The sequence below is a fragment of the Lampetra fluviatilis genome, chromosome 79, assembly GCF_964198595.1.
Source record: "Lampetra fluviatilis chromosome 79, kcLamFluv1.1, whole genome shotgun sequence".
Classification (NCBI taxonomy): domain Eukaryota; kingdom Metazoa; phylum Chordata; class Hyperoartia; order Petromyzontiformes; family Petromyzontidae; genus Lampetra; species Lampetra fluviatilis.
In genome coordinates this window covers 728,190-745,343 of record NC_136353.1, presented here as the reverse complement: position 1 = coordinate 745,343, position 17,154 = coordinate 728,190, and the positions used below count along the sequence as shown (strand labels likewise).

Genomic DNA, 17,154 nt, shown 5'->3' with positions numbered 1-17,154 from the left:
CTCCTGTGTGACTTCCACTATCTCCCTCAAGAGAACAAGGTTGTCAGATATTCTCCTCCCCGGGACCGCGCACTTTTGGTCTGACCCAACCACCTCCCCCACCACCTTCCCCAGCCGCGCCGCAATAACTTTGGCTAGGATTTTGTAATCGGAGTTGAGCAAGGTAATGGGGCGCCAGCTCCCAAGGTCGCTGCGCTCCCCCTTGCCCTTGTATACAAGGGTTATCACTCCTCTTGTCATCGATTCTGGCACTGGGCCTTCCTCCAATATTTCTTTATACATGTGCCACATATCCTCTTGGATGGTACTCCAGAACGTGATATAAAATTCCGCTGGTATCCCATCCTCCCCTGGTGCCCTTTGCCGATGTAGCCCCGCTACCGCCTCTTCCAGTTCTGCCATCTGGATAGGCTTGTTCATCTTACCCGGAGCCTCGATTACCCTGTCTACCTCCCCTAGCATGGTGTCTCGTGGCCCCACCTGTGACTGTCTACTCGTGTATATTTCCTTAAAGTAACCCCTCGCAGCCTCTACTATTTCCTCCGTTTGCGTAAGCTTACCTAGGCTGGGTCTTATTAGTTTGCGAATTGTTATGTCCTCTTTCCTGCATTTCTTGAAAAGGAATCTCGTGCATTGCTCACCTTCTTCCACCTCCTTCACTCTCGCCCTAAAAGCGAGCTGCGCTGCGCGCCTCTGCAATAACCCGGAAACCTCATCTTTCAGCTGGCTTATTTCCCCCATGACTGGAAATCCCACTTCCAGCAGTTTATAGGCTCCTTCCAATCTCCCATTCAATTTTCGCAGAGCCCCCATCACACTCCTCTTCCTGCCCAGGATCTGGAAAAAGTCCCTAATTCGCACCTTTACCATCCCCCACCACTCGGCCATAGTGGAGAAGCAGCATTGTAGGCTCCTCCACTGCTCATATTGACTGACGAATTCCGCCACAACCTTTTTGTCTGCCAGCAGCCCCGTATTCAGTCTCCACATCCCTCTTCCCAATCTCAGGCCTCCTGGAATACGGAGCCTCGCGGCAATCAACTTATGGTCAGAGAAGAAAAAGGGTTCAATCTCCACCCTCTCTGCCCTCACTTTAGCAGAGACGAAAAGATAGTCGATCCTCGAGTGTAAAGTGCCCAAACAGCTGGACCACGTGTAGCCCGGCCGTTTTGGGTGCTCCAACCGGTAAGTGTCTTTCAGTTCGAAGTCACTAATCAGGGCAGCTAACCTCCTGGAAGAGGGGTCCAATCGCCGGCCTCCGGTGGCTGGCAACGTATCTGACAGAGACAAAGGGCAATTAAAATCTCCCCCCACAATTACGTGTCTTCTTGTTAGTAGCAAGGCAGCCACATTCTCCAGGAGCTCCACTCGTTCCGGGGAGCGCGTGGAGGCATACACGTTGATCAGACGGACCGCCACGCCATCGTATGAAGCGTCAATATATTGGAGTCGTCCCGGGACCACCTCTCGGGTCTCCTGTATTTCCACGTTCCTTCTTCCGAAGAGAATGACAACACCCGAGTTCTTATTAACGTTACTACCGGACCAGTAGCATCGTCCATCCCATTCTCTGGCGAGCTCCTCCCGACCGAGGGAGTATGGCAATCCACACTCCTGCAGGAAGTAGACGTCCTTTTTCAAGCCCTGTAGGTAGCTCAACACAGCCCTCCTCTTGGCCCTGCCCCTCATCCCCCTCACATTTACCGAGGCTAAGGAGAGGTCCATTCAGATTTGCCCCCCCCACCTACTCAGACACTTCGTCTAATATTTCGTAGCAGTTTTTATCTGCCAAGACCAGCAGCTGCCCCGCAGTCTTGAGCTCCGGGCCCGACCTTCTCCCTTGGTTGGTCTTTGTCCCCACCCCTCCATCGTCCGACGACCTCGCGTCCGTCGAGGAGCCCGTTGCCTCCAGGGCCCGTTTGGGGGTCGTCCTCGCTGGGCCGCGTGGCGCTTTCCGCTTCCTTTTCATCACCTTCATGAATTTCTCCCTCCTGGTGCTCCCCCTCTGCTGCTCCTCCCCATCCTCCCCCGCCTCCACCGCCTCTGCCCAGTCAACCACCGTTGGGTCGGGGGGGTTTTCCCACGGGCTCCTCGTCCTTGTCCCCGGGGTGCTCCACCTGCTGGCCCGTGGGATCCGCGTCTTCCTCCGACGTCATCTCCCCCTCCTCCCTCTCGTCCTGCAGTGGCGTACCCTGTCTGCCCTCCTCTCCACCCCCGTCCTCCATCTTCCCACCGGGCTGCGTTGGCTTCAGCCCGTCCTCGGCCACCTCCCCTTCTCCATCCGCCACCCTGCTCCTATGTGCCCGGACCTTGTTTGCGTACGACAGCGGGCAGTCCCTGTACAGGTGGTCTTTATTCCCGCATAGGTTGCACAATGCCGGGGCGCAGCATTCTGTCACAACGTGGTCCCGTGCCTTGCATCGGAAACATATCCGTGCCTCGCACGCTGCAGCCAGATGGCCGCTTCCCCCACATCGCCTGCAGAGCTTCGGCTGCCCCGCGTATACCACGTAGCCCCTATTGCCACCAATGTTCAGAGCGCTCGGGATGTGTTGCAGAGCCGCTTCTGCCGTTCTCAACCTCACTCGCCATTGTCTGGCGCCCGTCCAGATCCCTAAAGAGTCCTTGACCCGCTTACTGTCCGAAAGCACCAGGCAGTGCTGCCTCAGCCACACCTCGACGTCGTGGTCTGGCAGAGCCTCGTTGTACAGAAATACGGTGACCACTTTTGTATCGAGCTCAGAGAGCAGTTGGAGCTTCAGCAGTGACAGTGGCCGTTCCCCCGCCTTCTCCTCGAACAAAGTCATAAAACGCTGCAGTAAGTTACTTGTCTTAAAGCTCACGTCAAAAGCCCTGCCACCTGGCAAAGCTATCAAGCAAAACAGATCTGCCGGATCCACCTTCAGAACTTCGACCATCACCGTCCGCACGAACCTCTGTCTGTCGATGGTGACCTCCTCTGGCACGTCCTCCTTAAAGGACACCCGCACGCAGTTATGCCGCTTAGCGTGTATCGGGGTGAAGTTTCCCGCCGATCCTCCACGCCACTGCCCTGCGCGCTCCTGGGGCCGCCCTGCCCCCACAGGTTCAGGACTTGCCTGGACAGCGTCGCTTTGGGCACCTTGCGCCTGCAGGCCCGCCGAGCTCGGTGCTTCCTCCGCCTCCTCTCCTGGGCTGGCCGACACCATTTCACTCCTCGTCGGCTCCTCTCCCTTCCTCGCCTGCTGCCACCAGGCGTCCTCCTCCGCTCGCCTCGAGGTCGACGCTCGCACCTCATCCCTCTCCTCTGCGGGTCCCCCTCCTCCAGACAGTCTCACCACACCATCCTCCGCCTCTGCAGCAGCCAAACTGGCCCGCTTACCTCGGCTCACCACCCCAGAACGCTTGGTCGCCATGCCCCCGAGGGCCTGCGAGGCTGCCACTGGCCAGGCAGCCAGGGGGCCGAGCCTAGGCACGACACCAGCAGTGACACGGTAGGGACGACCCAGCCGCGGTCGGCGATTTAAGGTTTTTATTTCCTTTCAAGCAGGAGCAGGCCTCTGCTTTGTACAGCCAAAAGGACCGGAAAAACCACACAAACGTAACGGGAACAGGGGATCCCCTTCACTGCCGACGCACCGAGCTACGCCGCGATCAAGTTCCCCTCTTTCACACCCTTCACTCAGAAAAAAACCCAAAAATTCACCGTCGCAAAAAAAGGGGGGGGGGGGGGTGCGTTCATCCACTCATTCTCGAAAGGGGGGGGGGGGGGTCGTTTCGAATTAGCCCATCCCGCACTTGGGCAGCGGCCACCGCCACTTCGCGCCCGTGGCTGCTCCGCCCGCTGTCGCCCGCTCCACCTCCACCACCCTCTCCAACAGCCCCCTGGCCAGTCGGCACACCTCGGGAGGCGACATATAGGCGCCCTTAATCAGTTTCTGGCGCGCCATCCACAGGGCCTCTTTTACGGCACCTATGACGGCCCATGCCTGAGCCCAGACCCCACCCGCTCTCTGCCTGAACATCCCCCAAATCATATTAGGCGGTGGCCTTTACGGGGCAAAAATGGGACAGCAGGGGTCGGCTTAACTCCCACACCTCCTGGGCAAATGGGCACTGTACGAGGGCATGAGCAGCGCTCTCTCCCAGGCCGCAGCCTCTCGGGCAATCAGGTGAGCGGGCCAATCTGCGGGAGCACATAAATAGTCTGCACTCCAGCCTGTCCCATGCGGCCAGCCAGGATAAGTCCCGCTGCCTTTTGGTCAGGGCTGCCGATGCTACGTTTTCCCAAATTTGTCGTGCCCGGGTACCCCGAGCACCTGGCACCTCTGTGCAGACCTCCTTTTTCGACATTTCCGCCAGGACTTCCCTGGGAACCCACGACCCCCGCGTCCGGTCCGGCTCGTACTTCGTGATGTATTCATTTACCGCGGTGCACAACCACCCCTGAGGCCAAGCCAGGGGGGTGCTGCGCGGCAACGACGCCATGCTTAGCCGTCTCAGGAGCCACGCCAGTCTATACCGAACATAATATGAGGCTTTCACCTGGAGCCCATTGGAGAAATATAGTCGCAGCGTATTACAGACAAAAATCGTGTTAAGGATGCACACGACATTCGGGGCCCCCCTCCCACCGTTCTCAGCACGTTTGTACATTGTTTCTCTCTTCACTCGGTCCATCCCTCCCCCCCAGATGAACTTGAAAAACAGGCGCTCCAACCTTTTTGCCATTTGCGCCCCTGGCGGGAACACGTAGGCCAGGTAGATGAGTACCGGGAGGATTTCCACCCTCAAAACTAACATTCTACCTTCCATTGAAAGGCGCCTGTCTGCCCAACCAGCCAGCCTGCCTCTCACCATGCACTCTTTTCCCCGCCAATTCTTAGTCGCCGAGTCCTCCCTATAGAACGTGACTCCTAAGATTTTGATACCCTCACCCTGGACCGTTATACCTGGCGGGCGGCCCTCAAATAACCTGGGGTCACCGAATATCAGCAGCTCACTTTTGCTTACATTCACCTTTAATCCTGAGGCCAAAAATAATCTATCCGCAAGTCTTAGGGCCTCCCATACTGAAGCAACATTCCCACAGAAAATGACAACATCGTCCATATACGTTGCAATTTTTGCTGGTTCCGCACACCCTGGCATGCTCACCCCTCTAATCAGCCGACTTCCCCTGACAGCCTGGGAAAAAGGCTCCATACACATTATGAATAACACCGGCGACATCGGGCACCCCTGCCGCACACCGGACCCAATTGGAAACCCTTCCGAGAGGACTCCATTTATTAGCAGGCTCCCTGTGAGCTTATGATATAGCTTCCCTATCCAGTCTATAAGCTGTTTCCCCACCCCCATTTGCCTCAAAACCGCGAACAAATAATCGTGCGAGATGCTATCAAATGCCTTCTCCTGATCCAAACTGAGTAGACCCAATGAATTACCCCTCTCCACAGTGGTTTCCACCACCTCCCTCAACAGAACGAGGGTATCGGATATCTGCCTGCCCGGAACCGCACACTTCTGGTCCGACTCCACCACCTCCCCCACCACCTTCCCCAGACGCGCCGCGATAACTTTGGCCAGGATTTTATAATCGGTGTTCAGCAGGGTGATCGGGCGCCAGCTCCCGAGGTCGCTGCGCTCCCCCTTCCCCTTGTATATAAGGGTTATGACCCCTCTTGTCATTGAATCTGGCACAGGGCCTTCCTCCGTAATTTCCTTATACATCTGCCACATGTCGTCCCTGAGGGTACTCCAAAACGTAACATAGAATTCAGCCGGTATCCCATCTAAACCTGGTGCACTGTGCCGACGTAATCCCCCCACCACCTTATCCAATTCTGCCCTCTGGATATGCTTGTTTATCTCCTCTGGAGCCTCAATAACCCTATCTACCCCCCCTAGCAGTGTGCTCCGCGCCCCCTCATCTGACGGCCTGCTCCTGTACAATTCCTTGTAGTAACCCCTGGCGGCCTCCGTTATCCCCTCTGTGTTCTTGAGTCTACCTAACCTGGGACAAACCAATTCTCGGATTGTGTTGTCCGCTTTCCTGCACTTATTAAAGAAAAAACGCGTGCAACGCTCACCCTCCTCGACCGCCTTCACCCGAGCCCTGAATGCAAGTTGCGCGGCCTGCTTCTCCCACACCGCAGAGATCCTATCTTTTAGTTGCTTTATTTCTCCCATGACGGGGAATCCCAGTTCCATCAGTTTATATGCTCCCTCCAATCTCTCATTCAATCCCCGCAACCAGAGGTGTGGACTCGAGTCATGTGACTTGGACTCGAGTCATGAATTTGATGACTTGCGACTCGACTTGGACTTGCATAACAATGACTTTGTCCCACCTATGAGATGTGGACTCGAGTCATGTGACTTGGACTCGAGTCAGACTCGAGTCATGAATTTGATGACTTGCGACTCGACTTGGACTTGCATAACAATGACTTTGTCCCACCTCTGCCCGCAACACAACCCCTACGCTCCTCCTTCTACTCTGGGACTGGAAAAAGGACTTAATTCGCCCCTTCACCATTCCCCACCATTCAGCTATCGTGCCAAAGCAGCACCGCAGGCTCCTCCATTCCTCGTACTGCCTGACAAATTCCTCCACCACCTTTTTGTCCTCCAGCAGTCCCGAGTTCATGCGCCAGATTCCCCTTCCCAACCTCAGCCCATCTGGGATTCTGAGCCCCCCCGCTATCATCTTATGGTCAGAAAAAGAGAAAGGTTCGTTTTCCACTCTCTCCACTTTAACCTTGGCAGAGACAAAGAGGAAATCAATCCTCGAGTGTGCGGTTCCCAAACAACTCGACCACGTGAACCCTGGTCGCTTTGGGTGTAACGACCGGTAAGCGTCAATCAAATCAAAATCTCCAACCAAAGCCCCCAGCCTCCTAGAGGAGGGGTCCAACTTTCGACATCCGGCGACTGGCCGCGTGTCCGCCAGGGTTAGAGGGCAATTAAAATCACCCCCCATGACGATGTGTCTTCGTGTTAGCAGCAAGGCTGCCACGTTCTCTAGCAACTCCACACGTTCCGGAGAGCCTGTGGGGGCGTACACATTGATCAGCCGGACCGCCGCCCCACCATATGCAACATCGACATAGTGGAGTCGTCCCGGGACCACTTCTCGGGCCTCCTGCACCTCTATGTTCTTTCTACCTAGGAGGATAACCACTCCTGAGCACCTATTAACATTGCTTCCGGACCAGAAGCAGTGTCCCTCCCAGTCCCTAGCCAGATCCTCTCGACCAAGGGAGTATGGCAAGTGGCACTCCTGTAAAAAGTAAACGTCCTTTTTCAGGGACCGTAGATAATGTAGAATGGCCCCCCTCCTAGCCCTGCCCCACATTCCCCTCACGTTTACTGATGCTACGGTAAGGTCCATACCCAGCATCGTCTCTCCCTACCCAGACCCGTCGTCCAATAGTTCATACAGGTTTGTGTCAGCCAATCCCTGCAATTGTTCCCCTCTCCTAGGCTCCTTGGGCAGCCCTCTTCCCTGGTTGGTCTTAGCCGCCACGGCACCATCTTCCGACGACCTCGCGTCTATCGAGGAGTCTGTTGCCTCCAGGTCCCGTTTGCGGGTCGACCTCGCTGGGCCACGCGGCGCTTTCTGCTTCCTTTTCACCACCCTCTTGAATTTCTCCCTCCTGGTGCTCTCCCTCTGCTGCTCCTCTCCGTCTTCCCCCGCCTCCACCGCCTCCGCCCAGTCAACCACCGTTGGGTCGGGGGGTTTTCCCACGGCCTCCTCGTCCTTGTCCCCAGGGTGCTCCACCTGCCGGCCCGTGGGATCCGCGTCTTCCTCCGACGTCATCTCCCCCTCCTCCCTCTCGTCCTGCAGTGGCGTACCCTGCCTGCCCACCTCCCCACCCCCGTCCTCCATCTTCCCGCCGGGCTGCGTTGGCTTCAGCCCGTCCTCGGCCACCTCCCCTTCTCCATCCGCCACCCTGCTCCTATGTGCGCGGACCTTATTTGCGTACGACAGCGGGCAGTCCCTGTACAGGTGGTCTTTATTCCCGCATAGGTTGCACAATGCCGGGGCGCAGCATTCTGCCACAACGTGGTCCCGTGCCTTGCATCGGTAACATATCCGTGCCTCGCACGCTGCAGCCAGATGGCCACTCCCCCCACATCGCCTGCAGAGCTTCGGCTGCCCCGCATACACCACGTAGCCCCTATTGCCACCAATGTTCAGGGCGCTCGGGATGTGTTGCAGAGCCCCTTCTGCCGTTCTCAACCTCACTCGCCATTGCCTGGCGCCCGTCCAGATCCCTAAAGAGTCTTGGACCCGCTTACTGTCCGAAAGCACCAGGCAGTGCTGCCTCAGCCACACCTCGACGTCGTGGTCTGGCAGAGCCTCGTTGTACAAAAATATGGTGACCACTTTTGTATCGAGCTCAGAGAGCAGTTGGAGCTTCAGCAGTGACAGTGGCCGTTCCCCCGCCTTCTCCTCGAACAAAGTCATAAAACGCTGCAGTAAGCTACTTGTCTTAAAGCTCACGTCAAAAGCCCTGCCACCTGGCAAGGCTATCAAGCAAAACAGATCTGCCGGATCCACCTTCAGAGTTTCGACCATCACTGACCGCACGAACCTCGGTCTGTCGATCGTGACCTCCTCTGGCACGTCCTCCTTAAAGGACACCCGCACGCAGTTATGCCTCTTAGCGTGTAGCGGGGTGAAGTTCCCTGCCGAACCTCCGCGCCACCGCCCTGCGCGCTCCTCGGGCCGCCCTGCCCCCACAGGTCCAGGACTTGCCTGGACAGCGTCGCTTTGGGCACCTTGCGCCTGCAGGCCCGCCGAGCTCGGTGCTTCCTCCGCCTCCTCTCCTGGGCTGGCCGACACCATCCTACTCCTCGTCGGCTCCTCTCCCTTCCTCGCCCGCTGCCACCAGGCGTCCTCCTCCGCTCGCCTCGAGGTCGACGCTCGCGCCTCGTCCCTCTCCTCTGCGGGTCTCCCTCCTCCAGGCCGTCTCATCGCACCATCCTCCGCCTCTTGGCTCACCACCCCAGATCGCTTGGTCGCCATGGCCCCGAGGGCCTGCGAGGCTGCCACTGGCCAGGCAGCCAGGGAGCCGAGACTAGACACGACACCAGCAGAGACACGGTAGATACAAACCAGCCGCGGTCGGGGCCCTCCTCATCGGGCAATTCGCCAGAATGGTGAGGCTCTGCTGTGTCTCCCGTTCTTATATAGGGCAGCAGCAGAGTGACGTCATCATTAACTCATTAACTCATCAGGTGCAAAGATTTGAGGGGGGGGTTATTGTATTTATATACTTGATTAGTAATAAGGCTATTGTTACGATGCGAGTGGTAGATTAGTAATCATTTGGAATGTGTTCTATTGTGATTATGCTGCATTAATAATCAGTTAGTGCTTGTTTCCCTTATAAGGAATTGTAATGCATCTTATTTAATAATACGCTTCCAGGCCGCACTAAGCCTGTAGCTGTCTGAGCGATTAAAGTTATTTCTGTTTCTCTCAATCTCAATGGATTCTCTAATTAGTCTTTGCCAGTAGTAACTAGTTTTACACAACACTTCAACGTTGTCAAAATCAATTGAGTGTCCCTGTTGGCAGGCATGTTCTGCCACTGCCGACAGTTGTGTTTGCGATAGTTTAATATTTCTCTGGTGTTCTTTTAGTCTTACACTAACGTTACGCCCTGTCTGTCCAATATAGCATCTGCCACATACACAATTAATCCGATATACACCTTCTGTTGATAATTTAGGTAATTCGTCTTTAGTGCACGTTACTAGTTGTTGAATTTTGTGTACTGTACCAAATCTTACTGTAATGTTTTGCTTTTGCAAAACACGGGCTAATATGTCAGTTACTCCTGAGATAAATGGTATTTTTATTGTTTTAATAATCTGATCGCTTTCAGCAGTGTTGCTTTGCGATCGTGATTTGGCATTTAGTGCTCTGTTAATTTGAGCATTATTGTAGCCATTCTGTCTTAGTGCTTCTTTAACATGTTTAATCTCTCTCACTAGACTTTCATCATCTGACACTGTTTTAGCCCGATGTATGAGCGTCTTGATAAGAGAGGATTTCTGAGCTGGGTGATGATGTGATTCTGCATTCAGATAGGCATCAGTGTGCGTTTGCTTTCTGTAAACGCTGTGTGTTATTTTACCATTTAGGCCATGCCCAAGTAAAATATCCAGGAACGGGAGTGTGTTATTCACCTCCATTTCCATGGTGAACTAACTGAATGGCCGGGTTTTGTGCATTGAGATGATTAACTTTGCCATTACCCCACGCACAATTCCAGTGGATGAGATAATTGCTGAGGTAGAATCAGCAGTAAGACTCCTTCCACATAATGAGGCAGAGATGACTAGACACGAGGTTGCCAAAATAATTGAGAATAGTAAAGTACCGAAAGTAAATATTAGCTCGAACGAGGCAAAAGCCTTAAGAGAGCTTCGTCTAAATAAAGATATTCAAATCCTAGCAGCTGATAAGGGCCGCACTACTGTAGTGATGTCACGAGCCGATTATGATAATAAAATTAAAGATTTATTAGAGGAAAGTACCTACATTAAAATTAAGCGAGATCCAACTAATACTCTGGAACGTAAGACTACTGCAATCATTGCAAATTCATTAATCCCAAAAAATGAGCAATTCCTAATTAAGCCAAGGGCTTCAAAACCACCTAGACTGTATGGGCTAGCAAAGATCCATAAAATCGGCATCCCTTTACGACCCATAGTCAGTACAATTGGCTCTGCCACATACAAATTAGCAAAATATGTAACTAAACAAATACAGCCCTACATCGGTAGGACATCATCATTCATAAGAAATTCAGAACATCTTGTGAATATGATCAAAGATATTAAACTTAACCCTAATGATATTTTGGTGAGTTTTTATGTGATTTCGCTATTCACTAAGGTTCCAGTGAGCGAGTCGCTTAAATTACTTGATACACTGGTAAAGAATACAGATTTACCAAAAGATATTCCGAAACTCGCTGACCATTGTTTAAATAACACTTACTTCTTATGGAGAGGCGAATTCTTTAAACAAAGGGAGGGAGCAGCAATGGGCTCTCCTTTATCTCCTGCTATAGCAAATTTGTACATGGAAAACTTTGAAACCAGAGCACTTGCCTCGAGCACATTAAAACCATCCTTTTGGTTTAGATATGTGGATGACACTTTGGTTGTCTGGCCACATGGTAAAGATACACTTAACGATTTTCTAAATCATCTCAATGCACAAAACCCAGCCATTCAGTTCACCATGGAAATGGAGGTGAATAACACACTCCCGTTCCTGGATATTTTACTTGGGCATGGCCTAAATGGTAAAATAACACACAGCGTTTACAGAAAGCAAACGCACACTGATGCCTATCTGAATGCAGAATCACATCATCACCCAGCTCAGAAATCCTCTCTTATCAAGACGCTCATACATCGGGCTAAAACAGTGTCAGATGATGAAAGTCTAGTGAGAGAGATTAAACATGTTAAAGAAGCACTAAGACAGAATGGCTACAATAATGCTCAAATTAACAGAGCACTAAATGCCAAATCACGATCGCAAAGCAACACTGCTGAAAGCGATCAGATTATTAAAACAATAAAAATACCATTTATCTCAGGAGTAACTGACAAATTAGCCCGTGTTTTGCAAAAGCAAAACATTACAGTAAGATTTGGTACAGTACACAAAATTCAACAACTAGTAACGTGCACTAAAGACGAATTAACTAAATTATCAACAGAAGGTGTATATCGGATTAATTGTGTATGTGGCAGATGCTATATTGGACAGACAGGGTGTAACGTCAGTGTAAGACTAAAAGAACACCAGAGAAATATTAAACTATCGCAAACACAACTGTCGGCAGTGGCAGAACATGCCTGCCAACAGGGACTCTCAATTGATTTTGACAACGTTGAAGTGTTGTGTAAAACTAGTTACTACTGGCAAAGACTAATTAGAGAATCCATTGAGATTGAGAGAAACAGAAATAACTTTAATCGCTCAGACAGCTACAGGCTTAGTGCGGCCTGGAAGCGTATTATTAAATAAGATGCATTACAATTCCTTATAAGGGAAACAAGCACTAACTGATTATTAATGCAGCATAATCACAATAGAACACATTACAAATGATTACTAATCTACAACTCGCATCGTAACAATAGCCTTATTACTAATCAAGTATATAATTACAATAACCCCCCCTCAAATCTTTCCACCTGATGAGTTAATGAGTTAATGATGACGTCACTCTGCTGCTGCCCTATATAAGAACGGGAGACACAGCAGAGCCTCACCATTCTGGCGAATTGCCCGATGATGCTGGATGCAATTACCAGCGAAACGTCGTACTTAAATTGTAAATGTTGTGGTTTCACGCTTCAACACACCGGTGGGCTAAAGCAGTGAACTATTTGTCTTTTGTCAACGTGACACTTTTTTTACTGATTGGCCGTGTCGGGTGGTGGAGGGTTACGACTCTTTTAAAAGTGTTTGTGATATGAAAATCGCTTAAATAAATATACAAAGACAATAAATATCCTGCTGTAAAAAGTGACTATTCACTGTACCGCACTCACCACTCCAATTTCGAAGACTCTGCATGGGGTGGTGTGCATACTACGCTCTTGTCAATAACTTGTGTTTTTTAACAACTTGTGTTTGATGACAACAACTTGTGTTTTTTAACAACTTGTGTTTTTTGACAACAACTTGTGTTTGACGACAACAACTTGTGTTTGATGACAACTTGTGTTTGATGACAACTTGTGTTTTTTAACAACTTGTGTTTGGCAACAACTACTTGTATTTAACAACCACTTGTGTTTGACAACACCTTGTGTTTAACAACAACTTCTGTTTAACAACAACGACTTGTGTTTGACAACAACAACTTGTGTTTGAGAATCGTCGGACTGATGCAGCCTTCAGATCGGTGCTCTGGCGAACGCCGAATTGCACGCAATTTTCGCCAGATCGCACTTTATGTTTACTGTTTCTGTTACTGTAGTTATCAGTCATGAAATATTTATATACGTGCAGTATTTTCATTGTTTAAGTTGTATGTAGTGTATAATGTCCTGTATATATTATTTGGCACTGAAATAAAGCATAGCTACTTGTTTTGTCACGCACATGGTGCCGATCGCCGGACTGGTACAGCCTTTGGAGCGGTTTTACCGGTTTCACCGGATGTTGGAAGCCAGATAAACATGAACTCGATATAATCGATGATCATCTGTATTTAACGTCATAGATTACATTTTGACTTAAAACTTTAGTGATTGCAGAAATTCATATTCTTTGGTTTATCTGTAAAGTCAAGTAGATAGGTTTCAAATAAACTTAACAAAAAACTACGACATTTCGATCGCAACACAAGCAATCGTCATCAGGAGAAAGAGCGGGGAAGCTTCTGAGGCAGGCTGCTTTAAAGGTTTGAAATGGGTGTAGTCACCCATATGATCCTTGGACTACACCCATTTCAAACCTTTAAAACAGCCTGCCTCAGCAGTTTTCCCACCCTTTTTTCTCCTGATGATGATCGCTTGTGTTGCGATCGAAACGTCGTAGTTTTTTGTTATCTTTGTCATTTTATTTGAATCCAGCTACTTGACTTTACCGAAATACCCAAGAATATGTGCACAGTCTCCACAAACACGACCCTTAACCACTGTCCCACCAACCACCACCACCTCTCACCATCCCTCACCATCCCCCACTCTGTGCCCAGACCCTCCACCCATCCTCTCTGCCCCCACTCACCGTCTCTTCTCTCCCTGCAGCCTGCTTGGGTGTTCACTGACGGACAAGTCGGGTTCCTCTCTCAGTGTCATCCTCAAGGCCAACACAAGATTGAAGAGTCTCGTGTAAGCTCTGCTGTTCGTTTCTCACATGTGTTCTGTGCACGAACTGTGCTAATTGTTGGTGCAACGCGTCGTGAAGTAAACATTTAAATGTGAACACATTTAATCTTGCTGTCCTGCTTAATTGAGTCCACTTTTTAAATGTTTTACTGTAATCTTAACACATTTGTTTAATTTAACACGTAGGCTAAAGCAATATTCATATTGTTAGTATATACATTAATTGTAAATATCTCCCTGTGTTCCTCGATGAAAATGTACTTGTATGATCCTCTGTTATAACTTTGTGTTGAGAAAACACAAACACTTTTCATATTAGAAAGGTACAGTGCAGTATAATTGAATGGATGATTGTGATTAACTGATATTTGTGAATGCCACCTATTATATATAAAATTTATAACACAGAAGCATTAAACAATGAGCAGCTTTGCTCATTAACGTGTGTGCTGTGGTCATGTTCACCACCATTGTGAGTGTCCCTCACTCACCGCGTGTTTGACTCCGCGGTTCCCGTGGGCTCAGTGAGTCAGCGCTGTCCCTTCTCCCGTCCACCCGGGTTTAGGCTGCGTGAGAACAAGATCGGAGACAGCGGACTCCAGCTTTTCGCGGACGGGATGTTGGGGAGAGAAGGGAGTTTGGAGACGTTATAGTGAGTAATGTCCTGATGCACACACATTAATATAAGTACACCTAAACAAATATATACACACATGTGGACACAACACAGTATTACTACTATAATAGCCCAGAAATGTGTGTAACGCGCGTGACGTCACTCCACATGCCACACTCCCCCCCCCCCCTCTCATTAATAATAAAATAATCATGAGCGGGTGGATTTTAACACTCACACAGGTCGAGCGGATTTTTTTTAACGCAAATTCGCTTTAAATTCGACTTTTCTTTATTGAAAGTTAAACAAATAAATAACTATACGCAGACATTTCTTTACAGAAGGTGAGGGGGGGGGGGCTTCATGTGGAGTGACGTCATCGTTCTTGATTATTAATGAGGGGGTGGGGGGCGGGGTCCACGTGAGTGATGTTATCAGCTCATGATTATTAATGAGTGGGGGGCGTGGTCCACATGAGTGATGTCATCAGCTCATGATTATTGATGAGGGTTGGAAGCTCCATGTGGAGTGACGTCATTCGCTCATGATTATTAATGACGGAGTTGCGTCCCGCACGTGACGTCACTCCACGTGCCGCACCCCCCGTCATTAAGAAGGTCGAGCGGAAATATATTTTTTTCACAAATTCGCTTTAAATTTGACGTTTTTTTTTTTATTGAAATTGAATCTAATAAATAATTATACGCAGCAACAAAGTGGATTTGGGGTCTTTATTTTTTCTTCAGCACTTGAAACAAAAGGTAAGTCTAATTCATGCTTCTACATTTTAGTTAAATAGACATTTCTCGGTGATTTTCCAGATAATGTACAGTACTGCAATACAATTTATTCGAACCCCAGCAACCGAAAGCAGAAGAGAATAAAGTATCAGAGCAGTGAATTAGAACAAATTTAAGGTCAGTCATATACAGTGCTATTGTGAAATGCAGTGAAGTGTTTTATGACAAACTTTCGTGCAAGATTCACTGTCATTCAATTAACACAATATACAATTATACTCTGCTCATTTTTGTTAGTAAATATTACAGCTTCCGTCCTAGGACGGGCTAATAAGCAAGTTGCATAATGTTGTATTTTAACGTCTTTTATAACTTTATTTTGTATGCACTCATCAATTAAGTTATTAGCCACGCTTATTCCAGCACATTTAACCACTATAAAATAACAATACAATTACAATTGTCACATTACCTACTCTAAACAATCATATTGTTTCAAACTATATTGTGTTAATACAGTAGATCATCGATTATATCCAGCGGCTTCGGAGGAAAGGGGGTACTGGATTTTCAATAACACCAGATAATCGCGTCATTATTTTAAATAGCTTATTTTTGCACATTATTGAATAAGATGTTTATAGGTGCTCTGTATATATTTAGTGTTTTAAATAGTTTACGATATAAAAATCGTTTACATAATTATACAAATAAACGAAATAAATATCCTGCTGTAAAAAGTGACTGTATTTACTTTAACGCACTCACCACTCCAATATCGAAGACTCTGCATGGGGTGATGTGCGTACTACGCTCTTGTTCAACAACTTGTGTTTGACGACAACTTGTGTTTAACAACAACAACTTGTGTTTGATAACAACTTGTGTTTGATAACAACTTGTGTTTGACGACAACAACTTGTGTTTGACGACAACAACTTGTGTTTGACAACAACTTGTGTTTGAGAATCGTCAGACTGATGCAGCCTTCAGATCGGTGCTCTGGCGAACGCCGAATTGCACGCAATTTTTGCCGGATCGCACTGTATGTTTACTGTTACTGTAGTCATTAGTCATGAAACATTTATACACTTGCAATGTTTGCATTGTTTAAGTTGTTGTATGTCGTGTATAATGTACTGTATATATTATTTGACACTGAAATAAAGCAAAGCTACTTGTTTTGTCACGCACATGGTGCCGATCGCCGGACTGGTCCAGCCTTTGCGGCGGTTTCACCGCATGTTGGAAGCCAGATAAACACGAACAGGATTTCATCGATGATCATCTGTATTTAACGTCATAGATTACATTTTTACTCAAAACTTTCGTGATTTCAGGAATTCATGTTCTTGGGTCTTTCGGTAAAGTCAAGTAGATAGGTTCAAATAAAATAACAAAAAACTACGACGTTTCGATCGCAACACAAGTCACCCATATGACCCTTGGACTGCACCCATTTCAAACCTTTAAAACAGCCTGCCACAGCAGCTTTCCCGCCATTTTTTCTCCTGATGACGATCGCTTGTGTTGCGATCGAAACGTAGTTTTTGTGATCTTTGTTATTTTATTTAAACCTATCTACTTGACTTTACCGAAATACACAAGAATATGTGCAAAGTCTTCACAAATAGGACCCTCAACCACTGTCCCGTCAACCACCACCACCTCTCACCACCCCTCACCATCCCCCCGCTCTGTGCCCAGACCCTCCACCCATCCTCTCTGCCCCCACTAACCGTCTCTTCTCTCCCTGCAGCCTGCGTGAGTGTTCACTGATGGACAAGTCGGGTTCCTCTCTCAGTGTCATCCTCAAGGCCAACACAGGATTGAAGAGTCTTGAGTAAGCTTTGCTGTTCGTTTCTCGCATGTGTTCTGTGCACGAACTGTGCTAATTGTTGGTGCAACGAGTCGTGAAGTAAACATTTAAAT

General features: G+C 49.0%; 1 protein-coding gene across 1 annotated transcript in view; it reads left to right on the top strand.

Moving 5' to 3' along the window:
• The window catches only part of LOC144953615 (ribonuclease inhibitor-like), a 41,689-nt gene that overhangs the window by 20,995 nt on the left and 3,540 nt on the right, over positions 1-17,154 (top strand). The window contains exons 4-6 of the mRNA XM_078884204.1: positions 13,786-13,869; positions 14,432-14,518; positions 16,982-17,065. Coding sequence (XP_078740330.1) covers positions 13,786-13,869; positions 14,432-14,518; positions 16,982-17,065 — 255 coding nt within the window. The remainder of the gene's footprint in view (positions 1-13,785; positions 13,870-14,431; positions 14,519-16,981; positions 17,066-17,154) is intronic.